Here is an 11,870-nt window from a genome sequence, read left to right on the forward strand (position 1 = left end):
TTTGAAACTTGGTTGATTGAACGAATCTTCAACGAGTAAGGGGACGTTGATTTTCGCGATATTAGAAAAGGCTTGTTGGAGGTAGTGACTGATATTTATGTGTGCCAGATATTCCACAGAAATGTCAAATGTATGTAAAAATTTTAATTATTCCTTATAGGTTTAACATTTTACTTTTTAAACCAAAGTTGTAAATTAAATTTTTTATAATTTAGACACAGACTGTAAGTACACTGAATGATGTAGCATCTTCATGTTCAAATCTAATTTTAACATGTTGTGGTAAGGTGTTGTTAGTTAGGCTTAAGTCAAGTTAAGACGTTAGGTCTACTTACTTTATGATTATATTAATTATTATAAAGTTGTAGCTGCGCTCTTGTAAAGTGTAAACCTAACTAACCAACATATGTTTAAAAGTATTAATATAATTCATATATAAATTATATTATGATTTTACAGCTGTGTTAATTACAATGTCGCTTAATATAAAGTTTCAAAGTTAAATGTTTAGGTAATTTTTAGTTAAGCTTGTCTTTAAAATTAAAATTTAACTGATGTGGTACACATTGCAATTGAAAATGCCAATAAAATTCAGTTTCTGAATATAACTTCCAAGTTCTAGAAAACATCTTGCATTTTGTGATTTACTTAACTGTTCTAGTTAATTTTTGGTAAAAGAGTTCACCTAAAATATAGACCAAACATATCATTTCAAAATCTTATAGTATTAATAGTGCTAATACTACGTAATAATCTATTAATAGATGTAGAGTAAACAATCTTAATGCAATTGGAAATTTAAGTGTAGAAAATTGTAATACGGTACTACTACTGCTACTAGCAGGGACATTTCCAACTATTTAACAAAAAATTGTAATTTTACTTGGAAAAAGGAAATTAAGTTAAGGATGAGATACCTAGTCTTAAAATATATTCTGTAAATTGCAGATATATACAAAATATAAAACTTAAATATTTAATGTAGATTGTTATGCAAAGTTTACAACCAATGTTAATGTTAATGCAGCAGTTTCCAACAACTAGAGAAAGGTATGACATTATAAGATTAATGTAGCCTTTTGTCCATATGCATTATAAGTAATTAGTTTTATTCAGTTCATAGCAAAATTTAAATGTTTTCAGCTGAAATAAAAGAACTATAAAGTAATACTTGGCTTTCAAGTTAGGAAACTTTCATCACAAACAAAATTGAACAAATATTAGAGGTAAAATTTGAAATTCAGATGGGTAACTTTACTGCTTACACATATTATAACTAGAACTTTATAAGTATCAATGATGTTTGTGTTCTTAGTCATTGTCAATACATATTTTATTATATTGCTGTGGACATGTCACAAGTGACCATTTTTCTGGGTAAATATGTGGTATCTGAATTTAACGTGTAAGATTTTCTTATCTTTTATTCTGTTGCTGTAGCTCAGGAGGTTTTTGTTTTGCATCATAGTCTTACTGGCACTTTTTCTTTGTTGCTTTTTTTTCTCGTTGTTTTTTTTTTCCTGCAGATAATGTTTGCAAACAATGCTGCTTGTATAGTAATGGACTTATTCAAAGAGCTTTTTTTATTTTATGATATGATTTTGAGAAGCTTGCATTATATATGTTACTTTTAGTTTTAAAAGATTCTTAAATGATCAAACATGTATTTGGGTGGAATTGTAATGGACCTAGATGATCCAGGTATAATTTCATTGTATAGGCCATTGGTTAGGCCACATTTGAAGTACTGTGTTCAGTTTTGGGTGCTTTAGAAAGGATGTTGAATTGTTGGAAAGGGTTAATAGGATGATACCTGAGATAGAAATGCTGTCATACTAGGAAAGATTAAGATCTGAGTTAGATGGATATGACTGGGATGTTTAAGATTGCTAAGGGAATTTGATAGTGTTAGTGCATCATATTTGTTTGTACTTTATGGTGAGAATTGTAAGACTGGGGAGTACAAATATAAATTTTGGCTGGGTAGGAGTGATCTTCCGTTAACTCTTTCAACCCAGGCTCGGTCTCCGAGACTGACCTCATAACCATTTTGTGCTTGCTATGGTTTTCATGCTATAACCTTTAAATTAGTAAGCAAATGTTAATGAAATTTGGAAGTTTATCAGTAAACATTATAATGCTTTCATATGCAAAACATCTAATTTTTTTTATTAAGTCTTAAGGTTTGTAAAGCAATGTTTCTCTCATGCCTTTTTTTTTCTTTTCACAACTTGCCTATCTATCATGCAAAGTAATTTGCATTTTAAGATTAAAGATACTTTTATGCATCAGAAAGGTTTCAAATTTCACATGCGAAGTCTTTATAATGTTCAGATAGTTATCAAATGATTCTAAACAAAAAATTTTATATTTTATCTGTTATTTTCACTAAATTATGCCTCTTTCATTCTAGAATGAACACAAATAACACAAAAACATAAATGTTTCGTCAAAATAGCTTAAATCTCATAACATTGTACATTTATATATATTATTTTTTTTATATTTCACTTTCACCCATGCCTGGCTAACAATCCAGAAGTTACAACGATGAGGCTCGTGTGCACTCATGTTACCATATCAAATAATATAAAACTGACATTTAGTTTTTACAAAGTGACCTGTCTTGGGTGTTTTAGTAGACTAGTATGTTGTCAAAATACAATCACATTTCAATTATTATACATTGTATGTGTATATAGATTATTATTATTTAGAAATAATTTCTTAAATATATTTTTCTAAAAACATAGAACAGTAAATAAAGAAGTAAAGCAAACAATTATCTCTTCTAGTTATGACCTTTGTACTCGGTTGCTGCTTGATGTTTGTTGCTAAGCCTTTAAAAATTTTGCACTTGGAGGATATGAAACAAAATATATTTTTTTAGGTTTTATATATACATTTGAATAATTAAAAAATCATAAATTACTACATCAGTACTATAGAATTCTACTATAATTTATCAAACTTAGTAACCAAGCTTTATTTGCGTCTAAAAAAATATGAAATTTCAAGCAGACTAAAGACACAACTTACCTCATTAAAATCTTGATTCAAAAGAAAGAAATGGTGGAAGGAACGTTAGAAAAGCTGAGAAAACAACTAGGGGGGCATTCTGAGTTTCCGATTGGTTATTCATGTCATATATAGAAGTAAGTGTATATAAGGGAGCATTTCCAAAAATGGAAAGAGGTGAGCGGGGTACCACTGTGTTGGATTTATTACATGAGCAATATCTTAGCAAATAGAAAAGATAAGACCTTATTTTACATTCTAGTTTGTCAGTATTAGTAATTTTTCATCCTCGTTAAAGGTGTTTTGTCTAAATTAATTTTTGAGGCTTTTGATTCTTGCGGGTACTTTATGTTGTTAGAACAGTGTTGGTGAAAATTCTGTGCAGTCAACTGCATCAGGGTTGTATGGGTTTATTCTAGACTTTCTAAATCCTGATGTGGCATTTTTTCTGTTTGTCAAAGATTACCAGCTTTTCCATAAGTATGTTTAAGAAGTTAAGTTTAGAAAGTGGATATCCAATTTATCTGTTTGCCTTTGCAGAACTGTTTTTATCTAGAAGAAGAATTACTGACATATCTAGGAGTTGACTTGTGTGATTTTTGTGTTCTTCTATTAAACATTACTTCTTAATAGTGTGAAATTGATGTGGGAGCTTTGCCCATCCACAAAGAATATAGCTGGCAGTTCAATCTCCTTTTTTGAATGGGTAAAAGATATTTGCCACCCATTCATCAAATATTTTGCTAATTATCCAGCCAGTAAGACTTTTTCATGGGGTGTATGTATAAGGTGCTATTCCATTAAGATTCAGTTTTTGGTGGTCTTTCTCATGGAAGAAGAATGTACAGAGGTAAAAAATTTCCATTGGTGTGGTTATGAAAAGGTTTCTTAGTATGACTTCCTTGTAGAGAAAATCCAGTTTTGTTGGCATTAAGTTTCTTTCAGTCAGAAATTCTTTGATGTTAATAGTGCTTGTCTTGCAGATGTTTCCACCTTTGGAACAAATTCCTCATTCCTTTTGTCACCATAACTTTCTTTTCCAAGTTCTTCTGGTAGTGTTTCACTTGGTTCCAGATGTCTGCATAAATCCTTCCAACCAGTTATGACCAGGTTTATTATTGGAAATAGTTTTTTTCTGTATACTTTGTATGTCTTACTTTCCTAAGTCTTTAGCTCAAGTGTAACCAATCTTTTCAGTCATTTTACCAAAATCAGTTGTTCAGCATCTGTTAAAACAGATTTTGGATCTCTTCTTGTTTCCACATTATATCTTCCAGAAATTCAGTGTTTGGGTGTTTTGGTATACCATATGTAGAGCTAGGCAGTTAGTGGTATTTGCTAATCAGTTGATCAGCAGCCCTATTAATTGACTCTGATTAATTTATTAGGACAGGTTATATTTTCAATTTTACCTTTGGTGAAAAGAAATGTATACTAATCATTAAACAATTGGACTGCTGTATAAAAACAAATGATAGATTAAGCACAATGCCATAATATTCACACACCTAAATTAATTTAGATTACTATATGTTGACTTAAAGACTCCATAAATATTATATTAGTACAGTGTTTCTCAAATTGTGGTACATGCAAGAAAAAAAAAATTGGTGGCAGGTGTTGCTTGCCAGTTGCCTTCCCTCTAGTCAACAATTCAAAATTATAGTGACAGATTAGCCTTAATAGTTGTGCCATAATAGAGACAGGGCAAGCAAATTTGGTGATATGGAAACCGAATCTAACACCCTCAACTCCCCCCCCCCTCCTCCCAAAAATCACCAAATAAATAATCATAAAAGAAAAACCTAAACTAGTAATAGTAAGAAACCCTAATGAAATTAGTTGGTAAGTTAAATCTACAGGTAATTGATTAATTATATTGATTAAGTTAATTGCCCAGCTTTAGCCATTACATTTTCATATCTCTCTATTCATCAGAATTTAAAGAAAAATGGTTTGTTACAAATTTCAACATGCACCAGTTTGCTTTAGAATTAAATTGTAGTAGGAGGAGGATAGGTGGAGATTTTTGCATGAACATGCATAATATTCCATATTTGTATTTTAAAAGACCTGGTGTGTGAATGAATGGTTAGTAATTTGCCCTAGCGAAAACTGATTTGTATAAGTATTGCAATATTTCAAGAAATGGCCATTATGTACTTAAATGGTCTAATCATTTCAATTATAACATGTATGTAGTATCTGTCTAAACTGTAAATATTTCATGAAAATGACTAGTTTGAATATTAACTGGTCAGAAATTTTGATCATTCTAATAGTATATAACATAAACATTTAATATTCCAAAATGACCTGGAATGCACCAGAGAGTTTGTTGGCCCCTTTATGTTCCTATGCCTCCAGACCCCTTGTTTCTATGGGCTAGGACCCTAGGAATAGCTAACATTTTTTCTTTTGGTAATTATCTCTAAACAAATCACTAATTAAGCCACACTTGGAATACTGGGTGTGGTTTTGGTCTTCTTAATATTTAAGATAGGTTACGAACTTTTTGAAAAAGGTTCAGAGGAGGTTTATTAGGGTAATTCCAAGAATGGAAGGATTATCTGACAAAGCTAAGTTAAGATTTCTTAAATTATTTTCTCTTAAGAAAAGAAGAATAAGAGGTGATATTATGGAAATTTATAATATCTAGTGGATTGATATAATAAAAGCCTGGTGTCTTTGATGTATTCTGAAAACAAAAGAACACAAGCTTGACAGTTTGAAAATATACTAGGCCCCAGTTAAGGCATTTTAACATTGTGATTGGGTTATTGAATAAGTTGCTAATGGCAGTAGTGAAGGTTGTCATTTTACAATAATTTTAAAGAATAATAATTTCCTCTAAAATAAGGGGGAGGATGTACATGAATAGCCTTGAAGGACTAAATGGTTCCTTTTGTTTATATTATGTTTTTTAAAATGTATGATATTTACCCTTGTAAAAAATGCAAGATATCAGGTTTGAAAGGGTTAACACTAGAGTTGAAATTAAAGTAGTTAAATAACTTTAGTTGTGAGGTTTTGCTCAAGGTAATTAAGTTGCTACCCTAAAACATTGAACCTTAAGAGCATTCATGTTAGTATGCCCAGTGTGTTCTACAAGCAGATTTTATATGATCAACTAATGTAAAAACCTTGAGAGTGTAAATGAGCATTCTACACTTGTGTTTGTAAGAAAGTAAATCTTTCGTTCCTCTTTGTTTCAGTTTAACGTGACTCATTTGTGAACCTTTTAGTTTTATATATTATAAAACTAATTTTTAAATGCTAAATGAATATTTCTTAGAAATTCAAAAATGTAATTTAAAGTGTGTACATATGATGAGTTTTTTTCATTGAAATAATTCTGCCATCAGGTTAGAGAAAGTCGTGTAGTGCTGAAAAAAGTGAAACCCAATATTTTAAGTTGTGTTTCCAGAATAAACCTAATTGATCTAATATTCATAAGGGTGTTGGTTAAAAAAGTTTACTCGTAAGCTATATTACAATAGGAAAACAATAAATGGTGGATTTTCCTTCCGCTATACAAGTGTGTAACATTTGTCATAATCTCAAGTTTTTATGATTTGGGCTTGACAGGTTTGCTGGTGCATATTAAAGTAAGTATAAAAAAAGTAAACATTCAAGAGGTGCCAAGAAGCAGTCAAACTCGTATGCCACAAGAGAAATCTGGCTTTGAAACAATTGTCTGTGACCCACAGGTGGGGTACATGGCAATGAATGTGTTAATGTTCAGTATAAATGGAAATGATTGATGTATATGTTTAAGACAATGGGTATTCATTTTATAATGGTACTGTATGTGTGAAGTACATGTTATAAGTTGAAGTTCGGGAGAAAAAAGCTTGGTTAGGATGTGATCTACTGGAGATTGTATTCATCTTGTTTATTTTGTGGTTTTTAATGATTTATTGAATTTATATATATATATATATATATATAAGAATGTCTCAGAATGAATAAATATTCTTATTCTGTGTGTTTTCATATACTTAACACTTCTCTAAAAATATTGTGCCTTGCTACAATTTATGTTTTGTATTCTTAAAGTACCATGAAATGTAATAACTTGGTAAAAAGCATGCTAATCAATCTAAATCATTACTTAACCTTCAAAAACTGTGAGTGTGATATACTTTGAATTTAAACAAATTTATTGTTTGTATGATACCGCTCACATTAAAAATACACTTTGAAACTTTTAATTAAAGTTGTAAAAACCATCAACACTGAACTTGCAAACTGTACCTTTTAAGTAAGTATAATTACAAAGGAAGTTTTCTTCATGCACCTTATAGAAGCATCACTGATTGATCAAACTAGCAATCGTATAATAATGCAACATATAAAAGCTTTAGCCCAGAAGTTTGTCATTTGATGTTCCTCTGCCCAAACCTAGTTTAGTTGAGTTTTTGAAATACAAAGCTTCAATTCTGTGAAACATGAGTGATTCAACTTTTGACAACTATAGAACACATATTAACAGTCTTGCTGTGGTTACCTTCATGGTTATAACTATAAAATAAAAAGCCTGTTCTCTCTCTCTCTCTTAGGCTGGATTTGACTCATTAAAAAGTTTGAGAACATAGGTATCCCTTTTATCGAACCTGATAATGATATTTTTTAAATTCATCAATTTTTTTGTGACCATATCAAATTTAAAGTAACCTTCTACTCCAACTACCAGAGTCAAAATTTTCAATTTATTTTCTGAATTTAAAATAACAATAAACCAAACTGCTGCTTCTTTTACTTCAATTAGATTTGCACTCAAAGAATGAGCTGTATTGCACTGAAATAAATTAATAAAACAATATTACAAATTAAAAAAGTAAAACAATTAGAAACAAGTTGTTTCGACCTTAAAATTTGTTGTCTAAGAACACAAAATTTGTTCTTAAGAATCCTGATAATTAATTGGATATGTTTATTTACAGAACTCAAATGTGGAGAATTTGTCACCTCAGGTAATTCGGCGAATTTCAAAGGAAATGTCCGAACTAGTTACAACACCACCAGAAGGCATTAAGATATTTATAAATGAAGAGGATGTTACAGATATACAGGCTGTTATTGAAGGTCCAGGTAAAAACAAGAAAAAATTAGGCAACATCGTTGCTTCTTGAGCAATAGATTAAAGATAGCCTTAAGTTGCTTAAGTAAAAAAAAAGCTTGTGGGTTAAAAGTATGAAACCAGTTCTGTCTTCATTTGAATATATCGTGGTCAAACTGTTTTTAGATGCTTAAGTTTGTTTTTTTAAAAGTAGAAAATGAGAAAGAACATTTTATTGTACAGGGTGAAGCAAAGATACAACACAGTTGGTACTAAAGAAAATATTATTAAGGCTGTTGAAACAGGTTTAATTATTGTTTGTTTGATCGCTTGAAATTAAACTGTTTTCAATGAAACAATTGTTTTGTCACTTTTGCCCCACCCTGGATACATGGTATCTAAAAAAAATTAGATTTTGAGATGTTTCTTCTTTAGAGTTGAAAGATACTGCTGTATGTCAAAATAATACTAATTTTTAAGCTTAATATGGCTTCAAGGTGAGAACCTTTGTAATATATATTTGCTAAAATATACAGTAGATCTTCATAACATACCTAAAAAATACTTGAATGTAATCCATCATGAGAAAGGTCATATAATTGTTTTTTCACAAAATGTTTTGGGTACACATTTTCCCTCATTGCTATGCCATTTCTTCTAAATCACTAAAAAATTTTATAAAAATCTAAGTACTTCAATCTTTTTTTTTAGTTGATTAATATTACTTAAAGGACTTGTTTTTCCATCTATTTTGTGACAAGTGTTTTGAAAAACATTTATTGCTATATAAAAAAGCTATGTAGGACTGACTACTGAACTTTAAAAAAAGGAACCAAACAAGATAGGGATGGAAGTGAATGTATCACTTGATCCAGCTAATGATCACAGAGCAGACTAAGCTGTCTCAACTTTATATGGAGAATAAAATCCCTACATTACTGGCTTCCCCACGTTGACTATCGAAAGCTTGGTGTTTGAATAGAATCTCAGCTTTCATCATTATACCTTTCCTTTAGTTGACTCTAGAATACTACTTTTATGACTATTTTACAATTGGAAATTCTTGTTCTATTTGTTTTTGCCTGTCGAAGAAAGATGATGATGAATGAAAGTAAGAAATCTCAGTTTTGGCTATTTGCCTGTTTTTGACCTTGGGACGCTCTGGATAACTGAAAAGCAGCATATACACTGGAGACAGAGCGACTATGCCAGGTAGTTCTTCATATATAGCTTCTGATGACCTTTAGAGAAGATAATCCAGGTTACTTTTGTATTGCTTTAATACGGGGATCTATGCCATCCTCACATAGAGTGCTAGTGCACTCTTCAGTAACGACATTCTAGTTTGTTTTTTAATGCATACGAGTTAAGGATGGAAAAAAAGTTCACTATTATAACGATGGTAACATTTTTTTAGATTTTAGACTTTAGCATATTTGTTCCATAATTTAAGGTAGCAAAGTTTTACTTATGTAATAACTTCTACCAAGGGAGCTGCTAAAATTCTACAATAATGATTGCAATTAATAATGAAGAACCTTATTTATTAGTAACAGGCACACTATAAACAGCTCTGACAACTGCCCTAGGTCATCAGTTGGGTACCCTTACTGCTTGTGGTGTTTATGGGCTTTTAACCCAATATATTTTAATTTGAAAGGCTTTGTAGTTTCTTTCAAAAGATGTGGAAGCTAGTTAATGAAAAACTTTCAATCTTATGGTATCATTAATGCATTTATTTCTGTTTTCTCTAAGAGGTGTTATGGTCTGTTAATATTATGAATATTTTTTCATACTATTTGAAACATTTCTTTGCTAAAGTAGTAATTTCTGTTATTATGCAAGACAAGTGGAAGTTAGAACAATGTTTTATTGCATATCTTATAAAATATTAAACAAGATTCCATTGTAATATTCTTGAATTATGCTTATTGAGACTAATTTTTAAAATGTATTCCATTTGTTTGATATATGTTTATTACAAGCTATAGATGGTTTATTCTACCTGAAAGTGTACATAGTATTGGACACGTACAGACAAGAATGAACTAAAACAAGTATATGAAATTGTGAAGGTTGTTTAAACTTATCATTTGACTTATTTTGTTAATCTCAAAGTTAAAAAAAACACAACAATTTCATTGAGCATACATACTTACATTGAAAATACTGTGATATAACTGTGAGTAAATAAGAATTTTGTTTTACTTCTTTTTGTTAAATGCAGCTGGGACACCCTATGCCAGTGGTGCATTTCGTGTGAAACTGGTTCTCGGCAAGGACTTTCCAGTAGCACCACCAAAAGGTTTTTTTATCACCAAAGTATTTCATCCTAATGTAGCAAAAAATGGTGAGATCTGTGTCAATACTCTCAAGAAAGACTGGAAACCTGATCTTGGACTGAAGCATGTCTTACTGGTAAAACAGTATATATGTATATAATTCTCTTTATAATTTATCACAAGTTATATAGAATAGTAAACCCTTGAGCTTTAAATGCAAAACATTGGTAGTTCTTTTTAGACTGCAAACAAAAACAAATTCCTTTGAATGCATTGTAAAGATAAGAAATGTGTTTTTAATAGAACAATTCAATAATCTACATAGCCATGTAAATCTTTAGCTATGCATATGGGTGGATCAAAGTGCACTTTCACACATTTGAGTATTATACGTAGTCAATTTCTTAACTTAAAAGTAAATATTAAAACAACACACGTAAATATTGATTTTCGTGTATTGCGTGGTATGTTGAATGTAGCATTGGTTCAAATTAGATGTTTGTGGTGTCAAAATACAAAGTCTATAGTTTATACAAATCACAAAATCAAATTACCAATATTTACAAGCTAGAATATAAAATAAGAACCTCCTATGTTTTCTATTTGCTGAGATATCACTCGTACTGAATCAAACACAGTGGCTCTGCTCACCTCTTTCCATTTTTGGAAATGCTTCCTTATGTACACCTACTTCTGTCTATGACATGCGCGTAAACAACTAAAATCTCAGAATGTCCCTCTAAGGGCTTTCTGAGTCATTTTCAAGTATTATGACGTCATCTCATTCTTTCACTAAAAAAAATCTTCAAGCTGGTAAGGTGAGTCTTTAGTCTGCTCAAAATTTGATATTTTTTAACTTAATTACTTTAACTTGATAAATTATAGTAGAATTCTGTGGTATCAGTATAGTAATTTATGATTTTTTGGTTATTTCAAATGCATATATATATATAAAACCTCAAAAAAATTATTACGTTTCACATCCTCCATGTTGGAAATCTTATAAGGCTTAGCAACCTACGGCAAGCAGCAAATGAGTACAAAGGTCGTAACTAGAAGAGATGATTGTTTGCTTTACTTCATTTATTGTTCTATGTTGTAAGAAAATTAAGTTTAAGAAATTATTTCTACCCGAAAGGGTAGGAACCCTATACATAAACAAATGATATGCAACATATAACAATAAATTAATAATTGCTATGGTACATGTATCGTGCCTGCCATATAAACATTAAATTACATCCATAGCCTGCATGTAGCTATATACGTATGCATGTAGTAGATTATGGGGCTCCATATAAAACACACAGTACACTAAACTAATTAGGTGTCAATGGTTATACAGCTGCTGCTATTTGCTAAGTAGTCAAATAAACATGAAACTACCCTACACAATGTACAATGATGCTTTTAGTAATATTGCTTAGGTTTTAGTACAATACTTACAGCCATATTTGCTGTAGGCTGGAAGAAAAATCTTGTGTGTGTGTATATATATATTGCAAATT

General features: G+C 30.5%; 1 protein-coding gene across 1 annotated transcript in view; it reads left to right on the top strand.

The window, feature by feature from the left end:
- The first annotated feature begins 10 nt into the window (after window positions 1–10).
- LOC106468925 (ubiquitin-conjugating enzyme E2 S-like) overlaps window positions 11–11,870 on the top strand; it is a 17,030-nt gene continuing 5,170 nt past the window's right edge. Inside the window, exons 1-3 of the mRNA XM_013929377.2 lie at window positions 11–130; window positions 7,965–8,112; window positions 10,308–10,498. Coding sequence (XP_013784831.1) covers window positions 98–130; window positions 7,965–8,112; window positions 10,308–10,498 — 372 coding nt within the window. The 5' untranslated portion in view covers window positions 11–97. The remainder of the gene's footprint in view (window positions 131–7,964; window positions 8,113–10,307; window positions 10,499–11,870) is intronic.

This window comes from Limulus polyphemus, unplaced genomic scaffold (assembly GCF_000517525.1).
Source record: "Limulus polyphemus unplaced genomic scaffold, Limulus_polyphemus-2.1.2 Scaffold3224, whole genome shotgun sequence".
NCBI lineage: Eukaryota > Metazoa > Arthropoda > Merostomata > Xiphosura > Limulidae > Limulus > Limulus polyphemus.